Below are 14819 nucleotides of genomic sequence, written 5' to 3' on the forward strand. Positions count from 1 at the left end.
TGAATTTACGTTTACAATATACATTTTTACTTTCAACATTAATTTAACATATTGAAACGTATAATTTTTCGAAAATAAGGACCACCGTATGTTCATAATGGTTATATCCAGTGGGTAATACACATGCCGGTTCTTTTCTTTTTCTTATCATATTTTATTGCTAGAGATGCTAATTGGGTGTTATATCCTTCTAATGTTACCTCTTTGATTGACACAAGACTCGGAAGGAAGTATTATATTGAATACAACGTATGGTTATCATGTTTATTCTTACGTCTTTAAAGTCAGTGTAGTAGAACTTTCGCGGTACAATAATAATTTGGGATTATTGTGTTGCCAGTGATGGATTATGTCGCGTGTTTTGTAATACACGCAGTACTGTAAAGTGAAACGAGGTCATTCTGTTGTGTACTTTGGTCAAAGGAAGAGAAAGATGGAGTCCCTTAGAAAAGGAAAATGAGACTGATGGGATTTCGTTTGAAAGGAAGAAGAGTCTGAAGCTAACGTGTATACCTACGAGAGTTCTGGTAAGATATACTTTTTAATCCATAGAAAATATGAAGAGAAAAAAAAAAAAAATTGTGTTGATATTTAAAATATGATTTAACATTTAATATGATTATGAAAAACCGAGGTTTGCCCAAGTTCAATTAGAATATGAAAATGTTTTTATGACATTTTTTTATACAGCCGTGCTGGATCTATGTGATCACTTCGAATTTTAAGATGTTGCAGAATTATATTATAATACTCAAGTCGGCAATACTAGTCGATTGAAATTTTCATATTTATATTGACAGACAACACTCTTAACTTTTAGAGATCTTTAGTAAAACATTGGTTGATGGGCAAATTTATTTTAACTGTATTCCTTTGGCATGATTCATTTTGTCATATGTTAGTTATATGACCATGGTTTTATTTACCATAATATAGACATAAGAAGATAGAAAATAACACGAATAATGACTTACGTACTTCTTACGGGTAGTAATATGCAACTGATAGGACCATTTAAAAATTAAACACATATAACAAAACAGTACTTGAGAACTATATCCCTTGACCACGAATAAAGTGTCTGAATCCTATTTGACATTCAAAAAGGATATTTCTCTATCTGCGGAAACATGTTATTTGCATTTGTATTAAGAATTCATTCAAAACTATAAGAAAATATTTGTTAACATGATTAAGTAATTTATTTACCAAAATAAGGCTCGATCCAGTCAGTAATCATACTTGTAATTAGTTTAAATGAAATAATTTCTAAAGCTTACTGCCATTTATGTTCCAGTTTTTTTGTGCAATTTTATATATCTCTCTGGTACTCAAATGAGAAGTGGTCAATATGATGAGTACAGATATAATAAGCATAATTGTGGGTGAATTAATACTTATAACTTTATTTATTAAATGATATGAGCAAATAAGCCCTAATACGGATAAATCAGCATGTGCAATACTAAAAACGTTTCACTGTCGATATAAATCAAGATTTAATATTGCACTTCGTACAGGGCCAATACGGAAAAAAACAGGGCCAATACAGAAAAAAGCGGGAAAAAAGCCGTATTAGCCCTAGGGCTAATACAGGACGTTCACTTCCGGTTTTCAATTTTATTACGCCATTACTTCACTCTGGAAGTATCGTTATGCATAAAAACATTTGTATAATATTTTTTAAATTAAAGTCATAAAATAAACAGGTTAAATGATGTGCAATGTTTTGTAATGTCTTAAAGTTTTGAAACGGAAAAAACGAGGGCCAATACGGAAAAAAGCGGGAAAAAAGCTGTATTGGCCCATGGGCTAATACGGGACGTTCACTTCCGGTTTTTTTATTCTCTTATAATCATTTAATAAAAGTGTTATGAACTGGCTGTTTCTGTATTGGCACTGGTATAGATTCTCGGTCAGCTGTATTGGACCTCGACCCTACGGGTCTCGAGGCCAATACAGCAAACCTTGAATCTATACCAGTGCCAATACAGAAACAGCCAGTAAATAACACTATAATATTTCCACTGCCTATCCTTATTGGTTATGTGTACTTCAAAGCAACTTAAAGTACATAAATTCAATGTTACGATATTTTGCTAGCTCTTTATAATTTGAATTGTATATTGTTGTTATGACATTCTTTCTCCTATAGGGTCGATTCGTTTTTGGAAAACTTATTGAAAATGCTTCATATTAATGTACTCTCATTTATAATGAAGTAATAATGTGATGCAGTCTTACGATTTTTTTTCTTTAATTTTCATTTAAAAACATATAAACGGTAAAAATAGACAATACCTGCTTTATATGCTTAGATATGGTCAAAATATACAATTAGAAGATGTGGTATGATTGCATATTGGCAAAGACAATCCTGTTTTTTCAATACATTTTTAAAGAAAAAAATATATACAATTACTTGTTGTATGCACTGTTCTAACTTATTGTGAAACACTGTTGAAAACTGTGTAATTTGTATTAAAACAGACGAATCACCAAAGAAAAAGAATAACTCAAAGTTCTGGTGGCCTGGGTGCAGTGAATTCGAAATATCAACAGCGATCCTCAAATACAGAATTTGAAAGAAAAAGGTGAGGTTACAAAGTTTTCAATTTATCTACATATTAATGCAGACCCAATGCAGAACAATTCGATATCAAGTCGACGACATAGGTATATATCAAGTTGGATGTAGAAAATGCATAACCTCCGATTTTTTTAGATTACCACGGACGGAGAACATATCAATCTATTAGTTCAGTAATTTTCGTGTCTGCCCTTCCATTATGTGACTCGAGAAAAAATTCCCAAAAATGGTTTAACAATTGTATCGAAAAGAGAAAATCGAGTGCACCTTTTTATGTTAGGTCGTGTTTGAGGTGTATATTTTGTCTTTAAAACGTACAAAGCAAGAGTATTTGATATATCATCTCGCTTCAGATTCTATCATTTTTATATATCAAAGCTACATGTTGACTTTGTAACATAAAAAATAAAATCACAGTACGAAAAGATGAAATATATGGGTCAAGTGAAATACATGTACCTATCTAATGAATCGCAAAAACAGAGTAGGTGTGTTTGAATAGCTATTTTTTTTTTACTAAAAGTACTTGACAACAGTCTTTTAAGTTGGATAATGAAAATGCATATCTTTGAAGAAAAAAAAATTGTGTGTGTGATAACTAGGGTTTATAATCTACAACCACTGAAATTTTTTAGTCTGCCCTTCCACGAAATATTTAATTAGAATTTTTTTAAATGTTTAAGAATTCTCGAAAATTCCACCTGACAACCGATCAGACAATAGTTTAAAGTTGAATCAATGCCGACAAGATCATTAACTTATGCTCATTAGCTAATAGATACATTTGTCTTTTAAAATACAACTGACATATAAGGATCGTAATGGTGCTATGTGGATAAATTTATCGGTTTTCAAGAGCAAAATTGGCAGCGCGTCATCCCTACAATAGCTTCCTTTTCTACGATTGTGAAAATGAACTGGCGTAATGGGAAGATAATTTTGACGAGGTAGAATCCTGTTTGATACTAAAGACAGAAGGACTATTATATAACGTTGCTAAGATTATCAGAACAAACACATGTGTTTAAAAGATGACCGGTCATGTCAGGTGATTAACCTTGTACTGAATCTGGGATAATGACATGAAAATCACTTGTTTAAGTATCATAATTCTATTTCATTGTAAAGAATCATTTTAGAGAAGCTAATTAAAGGTTTCTTTTTTCAATTTTACTCAAAATTAGGATTAAAAAAACCTGTATGTTTAAAAACTTAGTAAAACTACAAAATACAAATTTTATTAAGGCTCAAGACTGCAAATATGTTGTTATTTTACTTTTTTCTCAGTAAACTCATCAAATTGTGACTTGGATGGAGAGTTGTCAGATTGGCACTCATACCACATCATCTAATATCTATGTCAGTAATTGCTAGTAGTCATTTTAAATTGATGTATCATTGTCATTTTGTTTAGTTTCTTCTGTTACCTTTTCTAATATCAAACTTGGACTTTTTAACTCTGATTTTTAAAATGCGTATTTCTAAAATTCATTATCAATTATGTATCAAGGGTTTCCAGCATTTAACAGTGGCGAATCCAGAAATTTTCATTCTCAATCCGCCTCTGTTTAAAATTAAATTTTAAAATGCCTTTGCGTAGCTTTGATAAAGCGATAATTATAGATATATCTATGGCAAGCCGTCTTGCTATTTATTTGTATTTCTATATATCTCATATATATAATTTTATTTTTATATTATATATGAGATATATTATATTATTGCATAGCAATATAATATTTCCCACAGAAAGTAACCACTAGTGCAATAAATCTTCAAAATTCATGACGTCATAGACGACAAAATCTTATTTTAAACCAATTTTTACTCTCAAATATTTTATTGTTATACAATAAAAGGGTTATTGCATGAATATTGGGGAATATTGTCCCTCGTGGAACATATATTGCACTCGCAAGCTCGTGCAATATAAAATTCTACTTGGAACAATATTCCCCAATATTCATGCAATAACCCTATATTATATGAGATATCTCATATAGTTTATAAGATATCTTATATACTTTATAAGATATTTAATAAAGTATACGAGATATCTTATAAATATTTTTAATATAAGAATATCTGTGGACGGCGACGACTGAATGTATGACCGCTATGTCTCGCTTTTTCGACAAAAGTCGAAGGCTCGACAAAATGCATTTACAAAGAATGGTATTATTCTCACTATTTAAATGATCTTTTCTTTTCTGAAATAGGTCTTTAGCATAATTTGTTTTCTTTTTTAGACCTTACTATCTATGAGTACCCACATAATCTTTAAGCAGATCAATGGATATTGAATCCAGACCAGACAGTCGAGAGAATTTACCGTAAATAGAAAATTAGCAAAAGTGACAGCAACACACGTTTGTTTCGATTGGTGTGATAGATTTTGGAAAGGAGTAGCAGACTGTGGTGCATTGATTCCAAAATCTTGACAAAACAACAACTGAACACCTTTTTGTCTCTTTCAAGTAGGATTGTGCTATTTTTTTTAAATGCCAGAAATTAATATGGGATAGTTTGAAGAAAGAACTTTCAATTTGAAAATGACACATATTAGCACAAGGATTCATTGCAATTAGACAATTTCTGATTTTGTGTATTTTCAACTTTTTATTTTTTTATAAACTTTAAATAATTTGATGACCTGCAAGTATTATTTAAATATGAACACGTAAGTCTCAAGTGTGGTTCATGCAGTTTTTAACCGCTGTTCGTTTAAAAAGGGGTTTCCCTTAAAAGATAATTTAATCAAGACATCAAAATAAAATATTGAACTTGATTTCAAATTCATTTTATTTTCCTGTTTTTGCCATGTTCTTATCAAATCTTAGCATATTTTTAAGTGCGAAAAGAAGACTTCTTGATGCTTCTAGTGTTCCACACTCAATTTTAAACATTGTCACATTTCATATGTTATATTCTGGCTTTCAATGTTTTTTGTGTTTTTTGTTTGTTGGTGAACGTGCAAATTGTGTTCTGACCAATGAAACTTATTAAGCAGTTTATTGAGCTTGATTTTGTTGTTCTTTAAACAATGAAAAAACATTTTTATTAATTTAAAAACTAGGAGAAATTCATCATCTGTTTATCTCTAAGGTTGCTTCTACTCAATGAGATATTACCATTTTTATAGATCAATAATATTAGATATATCAGTATGTCACTTGCAGGTGAAGTTATTTCATCTAAATGAAACATCATTACTTTCCTCATTTTCATAAAATTATAAATACTTAAAAAAAAAAAAAAGTTTTTGAAAGTTTGGATCTATTTGGTATGATTACCAATGAGACAGTTATCCACGAAAGTTCAGATGAGGTGAATGCGAGCAATTAAAGGCAACCATACGACCTGCAACATTATAAGAAACAGCCATACCGTTTATTCATCTATAAACGGCCCCGACATAAAAAAAAATATGAAACAATTCAATTGAAAAAGATAACGGTCTATATAGTACATCTTATGTAATTCTGACATCAGACTCGGATTTCTCTTGAACTGAATTTTAATGTGCGTATTGTTATGCGTTTACTTTACTACATTGGTTAGAGGTATAGGGGGAGGGTTGAGATCTCACAAACATGTTTAACCCCGCCGCATTTTTGCGCCTGTCCCAAGTCAGGAGCCTCTGGCCTTTGTTAGTCTTGTATTATTTTAATTTTAGTTTCTTGTGTACAATTCGGAAATTAGTATGGCGTTCATTATCACTGGACTAGTATATATTTGTTTAGGGGCCAGGTGAAGGACGCCTCCGGGTGCGGGAATTTCTCGCTACATTGAAGACCTGTTGGTGACCCTCTGCTGTTGTTTTTTATTTGGGCGGGTTGTTGTCTCTTTGACACATTCCCCATTTTCATTCTCAATTTTATTGTTAGTGTTAAGCCTTAAACTGACCAAATCACAAACATCGACCTGTAAACTAACTATGTGCATTTATTGCTCTATTGAATATAACTGTGTAAACCTAATTTTGTGACTGAATTCAGTCATTCTATTTTTTACTTTTGCAGAATTGGTCTTTTCAACAAATATTTACTGAATTTGTGTTGACTGAATTCAGTCATCTGTTTTATAGATGTTAATACTATGTAATCTCACTTGGTGTAATTTAAGTCTTATGAAACACTCTTATTTAGTTCAATTTCTTGTAGCTTCTTTCAAATGTTGTGCGACTGAATTCAGTCAACATTTTGTGAAAATAATGAACAGGATACAGAGTTAATTTCATTTAGCTGTTATTCTGTTATATGTTGTTTGTATTTAATCTGTAATCCGAATTCTGTTTTATCTGAATTTACAGTTTGGGTTTTATTTAAGAAGCAACAAGTACAAATAAGAGTTATGTTACTTTCTAATATACTGATTGAATTCTTTGATATAAAGATGAAACCGAGTGACTGAGTGACTGAATTCAGTCACTCAAATAATAATAACAATACAATGGTTTTTTTTCTTTATATTTTTTAAGTTGATAATACTAATAAAGTATTTATGAAAATATTTCTTTGCCACGGTTGACGTTTTAATCCGTTTTAAATAAAATGGAAATGAAATGATGCACATTGCATACAATGTTGAATGTTAAATGGTATAATATAATGAATAAGATATCTACTATAAGTTCAACCCTTGAGATTTGACAAATCAGAATATTGACAAGTTGAAACAGAATGTGTTTTGTTTACATGTCGTTTATACATGTTGAAGGGACCCCAAAATTAGTAGTTTACGCTTGTTATGCAATAATTATGACTTGATGTTGTAGAAATCATAGAATTGTGTACTTCTATATTGTTTAATTACTTATTCATGTGATTATTAGCTCTCATATTGTAGTTTTTAGTCTACTTTCACTTTTAACTTGCGGTTCAGAATGTCCATTTTTGTCGGGACACAAACCACTTCCATTGGGAATTTCACTTACTTTATATTATGTCACGACTTTTATCCTGCATTACTAACTTTGTAATACATTTATTTATCCATCTAGTTAGGTGTGAATCCTTTGTGAAGTCTGAATTATTTGTAATATTGTGCATAAGTGCCCGGAGGATACTTAGAAACACCATCTTTGCGCAAATCAGCACGTTTGCCCGGAGATCGCAAACCGAATTATTTGATTGGTTAATATTATTCTATATATAAAGCGACGTCAGCGTACTCGTGACGTCATTTTTCTCAGTTCACTTTCTTGAGACACGTTCATTTTAGTCGTTTAAAGTTTAACTTTTAAAGTATTTCTTATAATGTCGCAGCAGAATATTTCTTCAGATGTAGCGATGGTACGTTTGCGTAATAGTTAATATAATTATGCCTTTTTAGGTATCTTTATTTGAGTGTTTCTATTAAAAGAAACCATTCTTTTACTTTGTTGGCACCGGGAGTCTAACTGTAAAGTGCACCGGGTGCATTAGTATTTATTTAAAAGCTTCCGTGGATTATTGATCCTTTATAGAAAAGTTATGAATATAAATTACATTTTATATTTAGATGATTTTACCAATCAACTGATTCGTTTACTGCATTTAAACCGTTTATAGCGGTACTCAAATTTAGCGGTGCTTCCAAGTTTGGATTTGGCGCACCACATCTATTTTCGGTGTCTCTGCACCGTAAAAGGCAAAAATTATATACATTGCTAAGGCAATGCACCTGGATAAGAGATGACCCTTTATTACTAAATTGTAAACCTTGGTGCAACAGCACCTCGTTTTTATACTGTCACTTGAACCTCGGGTGCACAGGAACTTTGGGTGTAACTGAACCTTGGTGCAACCGCACCGCATTTATATACCTTAATTAATTGAACCTTGGTGCAACCGCACCTCATTTATATACTGTAACCTAAACCTTAGGTGCAATTGAACCTCAGGTGTTTATGCACCTCACCGGAAATACAGCAAGTTAACTATGAGATTGATAAATCTCATACCTTTTTAAGTTTTATGTATCCTCTTGGGACCTCTTCTGTTTATATAATGTCATACTAGTTTATAGTATAAATATTTACCATTGTAAAACTGCATAAATTCATGTTGTGCCTTACTACCAGAATAAACAGGGTGTGAACTTTTATTAGTTTTATGTCTCTGTAAAGCCTTAACAGTTAGAGTTATAACAACAGATCGAACCCCTTTTAGAAGTATATATTTATATATATACACCTTGATATGTCGTCGTCCTATAAGTGGTCAATGCGCTGACTGGAGATACACGCCTGTGGTGGCGACGCAACATATTTGGCATCCTCGGTGGGATGTATAACTAACTGAGTTATCTCCCATTTAATGTATTTAAATTTTTGACCCACTGTTTTGATTGTGGTGGCGACGCAACAAAAGGAACACTAGTCAAACTTATAAGTGGAAGATACCAAAGTGAAACTAGTCAAACATAGAAGGGGAAGATAACAAAGGGACACTAGTCAAACTTATAAGGGGAAGATACCAAAGGGAAACTAGTCAATCTTATAAGTGGGAGATACCAAAGTGAAACTAGTCAATCTTATAAGTGGAAGATACCAAAGGGACACTAGTCAAACTTATAAGGGGAAGATACCAAAGGGACACTAGTCAAACTTATAAGGGGAAGATACCAAAGGGAAACTAGTCAAACTTATAAGTGGAAGATACCTGAGGGACACTAGTCAAACTTATAAGTGGAGGATACCAAAGGGACACTAGTCAAACTTATAAGTGGAAGATACCAGAGGGACACTAGTCAAACTTATAAGTGGAAGATACCAGAGGGACACTAGTCAAACTTATAAGTGGAAGATACCAAAGGGACACTAATCAAACTTATAAGTGAAAGATAACAAAGTGAAACTAGTCAAACTTATATGTGGAAGATACCAAAGGGACACTAGTCAAACTTATAAGTGGAAGATACCAAAGGGACACTAGTCAAACAATAACTAAAGGAAGTATTTTTTTGTCGATTATACGTAATGGTCATTTTAAAATTCGTATTTAATGTCAAAATATAGGACTTCGTTTATCAATGTTCTATAATGAATTTTATGATTCGATATAATATAGAACTATGTGTTCTGACATTATAAGTAATTCAGGAGTCAAAACATGAAACGTTTGATGTATGACATTCTTCTACCAATACAATCTATATTTGATATTTGTTTACCAACAAAACAACAGGTAGTGTGATATATGTCTACAAGTTGTACTCGATTACACAAGACGATTCCATGGAAATAATGAATCAGATAAAAGAAAAAAACAACAGATAAAAACAATAACAATAACAGGGTTCCCGTGTCACAGAGGACTTTTCAGGTGTAAAATCAAGACAAATTTCATAATTGCCTGTGTTTTACTAGTCAATATGAAAAACATTGTATCGAATTTTAATGTCTTATGTTGAAACGTTTTTTGGAATAGCGGTGCGATATGATGAACAGTCTCATATTTCGTTTATCTATCTTTTAGGAATGATAACAGTACAACAGACAGTATTGCTACTGTAGTTAACCGTCTGGATTATGGGGCCTATGGATTGGCGGTAATTATTTTCTAAAATGTAAAAAATAATGAAAGAGGGAATAAAAAGTGAAAAAAACGCAAATCTAACTATCACTGAGGACTAAACGCGTCTTATTCTACGCACAGATTAGCAAAAAATACAAAAGACACATTAAGACTCATCAGTCGAAAATTAATGGTCAGTTTCATTGTTAAAACAGAAAATGACAAACAGACAACAGTTTTACACGAAACACAACATAGAAAACTAAAGACTGAGCAATACGAAATACAGGGTGTGATCTGAGGTGCTCCGGAAGAGTAATCAGATTTTGCTCCACATGTGGCACCCGTCGTGTTGCTACTGTTAGTACACACCTTGTGGTAAGTCTTATCAGAAGGGGATGGGGTTATAGTTACGGCAATTGGAACATATATTTTGTCATTTGTGAAACGTTGATGAAGAAGTTGAAAGCTGCTGTGAAAAATGACACATATTCATTGTTATCTACACAAACTATACTTATTATTCTTTGACCCAATAAACATGATTATTTATGCACTGTCTAAAATTGTAGAACAGTGAGGGAAGAGGTCCTTTAACCGTACTGAAGTATAATCAAAACGCTAAAACGACCATAAGTATACTATTCAAAACCTGAATTTCGACTACACACATTGGCACTACGCACCTATACGACCTTAATGTGAAAGCTTCGCCGATTGATCGTTTAATCTGATGATTTATTGACTTTTCATGTTGAACTCATATTATTTCTTAAAATGGAGCCTGGTAAAAAAAACTTATTTGATGAGGAAATCGAACAAAAACGCTTGCAAATCAGTGTTGATTTGCATAAAGCTTATGGAATTCATTATCAAACAAATTTATCAAACTTAAGCCAAAAGATTTTAAAATGAACGGCATTCCTTTTTTAAATGTAAATATAATGGAGTTTGATGCGACTGTCATTCAAGTGAGAGGTTTAGCGCTATAGACCCAGGTTCAATCCACCATTTTCTACTTTTGAAAATGTCTGTACCAAGGCAGGAATATGACAGTTGCTGTCTATTCGTTTTGATGTGTTTTGTCATTTGATTTTGCCGTTTGCTTAGGGACTCTCCGTTTGGAATTTTCCTCGGAGTTCAGTATTTCTAAGATTTTACTTGTTTCATCTAGTCAATTCAAATACGGGCTAACAAATATACCTTCATGTGCTACTTTAAGAGATAAATGGGATCGATATTTGAACATTTACTAAAAATTAAGTGTTTTTTTTTTACATCACCATAAATAGAGGACATGACGTCATGAACCTCCATATGTATTCTTCTGACCACATATGAATGCATAGGGGATAATCAGGTGATGGCATTAAACAATTCACAATGTCATTTACCGGTGATGCCATTAATACAAATTAAACGTAACTATAAAGTCAATTAAATCTTTCAAAATTAATAACTCTCCTATTAAGAATTTAATGCGTTTCCCTGTATGAAACAACCTTATATCTAAGAAATAACGATATAAGGCACATTTTATTAAATATGACTAGACGGATAATGAATTATGATAAAAACATACTAGTATATGGTAAGTTATTATTTATTTTTCCTCTCGTAAACAATCTATGGCATTTGATGTAATGCTGAAAATATTGGATATCCTACTCGAAAATAGATGGGAACGTTTGATTAAAGATTAAACTACATTACAAAATCCACTTTTAAGAAAATAGTGCAAATTTGATTTAGTTGAATTGAGACAATTAAAGACAAATGTTTTTTTTTATTTCAGGCAGGTTTTGTACTAATTCTCTGCTGTTTCAATTTTGATGGTAAGCGTTGGCGACCAAAGTTTGTCATGTACGTAACCTTTAATAGTATGCCTTATTGCCTAATAAAGAGTATTTTACTGTTTCATTAATATTTCTATATTATTAGCTATTTTTCTGCCATGTTTTGTTCCATGGTCTATTGATCTGGAAATTATCGTTCTATTGCACCTGTGTGCAGTCTATTGCACTGAACTGTTATGACCTCTTATTCTGAAATCTGATTAGTTGAAAGGTTGTCCAATCAAACTGTATGCATTAAGTAATAAAACAGTTATTGAATGTGTAACAGTGCAATAGATCAAAATATATTTCCCTCGGTATGAAGATCAGCTCATTGTTATATTGCCATCAGCCGTTGGCTTCGGGTAATAGAACAATGAGCTGATCTTCATACCTCTGGAAATATATTTTGATCTATTGCATAGTTACATATTAAATAACTGTATATTACTAATGTTGTTTGTATTCAATGATAATGACTTTAATCGTTATAATTTACAAACAGTATTGTATAAGCATTAAAAGAAAATCAACTCATTTTAGATGACTGTTGATGCGTATCAATTGGTGTATTTGGCCTAAAGCTGATAACGATTTTAAAAATAGCTTCTTCGGAAAATGGGAAGGGGGGAGTCAACACACACCCAGAATTATAAAGACAAGTTTAGATATGAATCTTGCTGTACAGTATGCAAAACAGGTTATGTAAATCACTTGAAACAAACATCAACAATGTTCCGTATTGTCCCCCGTATTGGCCCTGTTCGAAAAGCAATATTAACTTCTGATTTATATCGACAGAACAACGTCAACAGTAATGCAAATGCTGATGTATCCGTATTAGGGTTTATTTGCTCTTATCATTTAATAAAAGAATAGATGCACTGTAAAAAAAAAAAAGAAGCTTAAGACAGGGGTAATCCGTAATATATGTTAATCAGGTATCCGACAGGTAATATACTGTGACGTTCCCGGTTTAGAATTTATACGTCCTTAACTGATGGAAAGGGGATATAAACCCTAAGCCGGGAATCCAAATTATATACCCTGTCTGAGATCCGAATTACATATTTGTTACGGATTACCCCTGCCTTAATGTTTTCTACAGGGCATATTTTTGTTGGCATACCAATGGCATATTTATATATAAACTACAGGTGTTTTGGACTATTTGGTAAGGGTACTTATTTACGGTTTTTACCATTTCTTGTTTTTGCCTTACAACTTAAAAATTTGTAATCGATAGATAGACACTTATATAAGCAAGTATGATAAGAAGAACTACTTTGAAGTTAATATGGCGAAAAATCGTCCTACGGTACTCACCCCTTTATTTGAGTTATAATTGCTCTTAAATGACACTATTCTAATTTTCTAGTCTTTATCGTGAAAACTATAATAGATAGACACTTTATACAGAAAAAATTATCAGCCATACAAGATTTTCATATCAGTCAACTGGGCGGAAAATCTTCGGTCCTCTCGATTAAAGAGTGATAATGCTTTTAAATGACAATATTTATCAATTTTTTACGTTTTGACTATTGTCTTATTAAAGACTATGACAGATAGATAACCACTTAATATAGCAAAGACAATCAGCAAAAACCAAACTCAAAAGCTTGCAGTAACTTAAACTTTGCCTAGATCATGATTATTAAACTATTTATCGGAGTGATTGCCCTTATATGACGAATTTTGTATTACATTATTTCTGTTTTTTACACATAAAAAAAAGAAGATAGAGAAAAAAAAATAACAGTCGACAAGACTAATAAAAACAGCGATTTTTGTCTTTAATTCTATCCTTGTCCACAAAAATAGACGGTGTCCATTTTTTGAGGAAGCACATGGACCTAGTTGAGAATCTAATAACATCTTTGAATAAACCTTTTGGCTGTGTACTGATCAAGATTTAGACTGTGAGGGTTTTGTGTTTTGATCTGATGAGTCAAATCTAATGACATAATCATTTGCAATAATTTTTTTCAGACCTGTAGATTTACTCGTCGATGACACTTTTGTTTATATATATGCGGCAGCATTTGGATGCACATCATTTGCAGTATTAGAGCTCATTTTGGATCCCGAGGAGTTGAAATCAGTTTCAAGTGATATATTGCCATGGATAAGAGGTAATAAACGGATCACCCATTTCACTGCTCTGACCATTCTTAAATTGCATATTATATCTTATGGCACTTTATTTTTTTATTGTTTGTTCTCATTTAAGGAACAATGCTTGCCTTATGAGGCATCAAATGCATATAGGTTTTCTTAATGTATAAATGCTAGAATCATAACGAAAATTCTGATAATTAAAATAAGAACTACTAGAAATTACATAAACAAATCAGAGAAAACAACTCAGACCTCTACATTATCTTGAGTATTCCGATCTTGTTAATGCAAATAGTAAATATTCGTGGTATCTTATATAAGATTGATGAAACTGACATGATTACTTTCATGTCGTAAATCGACAATTAGGGTCGGTGAGAACAAAACCTTAAGACAAGAGATATATTTAGCTTTCCAATAGTAATTTTTCCATTTCTATTTCATAGTAACATTCAGACATCTTCATGTTGATACAATATTCCGGAGCTTGCATTTCCTATCATGAGACATCCAGCAATCATGTTCCAGCATGATCTCCAAATTAAACCGATATTCCACAGTTCTATTTCAAATCATGATGTCCTTGATAAAAGCAATAAAACGAAAAGTTCCAAGCTGTGACATTGAATTTATTCGCTCGACAAGTTGGTTGACCGTAAAGGATTATTAGTTTCATAGATGACGACGGATATATTCAATTGTCATAACGACAAACCCCTCCTCTTTTCCCTGAACGTATACTACTGAACGAGACTTCTAACTGAGTCTTACTTA

At 32.0% G+C, this 14819-nt stretch overlaps 1 protein-coding gene and 1 long non-coding RNA gene across 2 annotated transcripts in view; both read left to right on the forward strand.

Annotated features, from left to right (window-relative positions):
- Positions 1 to 14819, forward strand: part of LOC139513292 (stimulated by retinoic acid gene 6 protein-like) — a 70403-nt gene that overhangs the window by 23740 nt on the left and 31844 nt on the right. The window contains exons 2-4 of the mRNA XM_071301657.1: positions 10051 to 10123; positions 11885 to 11952; positions 13917 to 14059. Of these exons, the coding sequence (XP_071157758.1) occupies positions 10051 to 10123; positions 11885 to 11952; positions 13917 to 14059 (284 nt within the window). The remainder of the gene's footprint in view (positions 1 to 10050; positions 10124 to 11884; positions 11953 to 13916; positions 14060 to 14819) is intronic.
- LOC139510700 (uncharacterized) lies at positions 261 to 5592 on the forward strand. Its single transcript, XR_011661962.1, has 3 exons — positions 261 to 527; positions 2491 to 2594; positions 4840 to 5592. It is a non-coding gene; the product is annotated as an uncharacterized lncRNA (long non-coding RNA).

The sequence above is a fragment of the Mytilus edulis genome, chromosome 2 (assembly GCF_963676685.1).
Source record: "Mytilus edulis chromosome 2, xbMytEdul2.2, whole genome shotgun sequence".
In the NCBI taxonomy this organism is placed as follows: domain Eukaryota; kingdom Metazoa; phylum Mollusca; class Bivalvia; order Mytilida; family Mytilidae; genus Mytilus; species Mytilus edulis.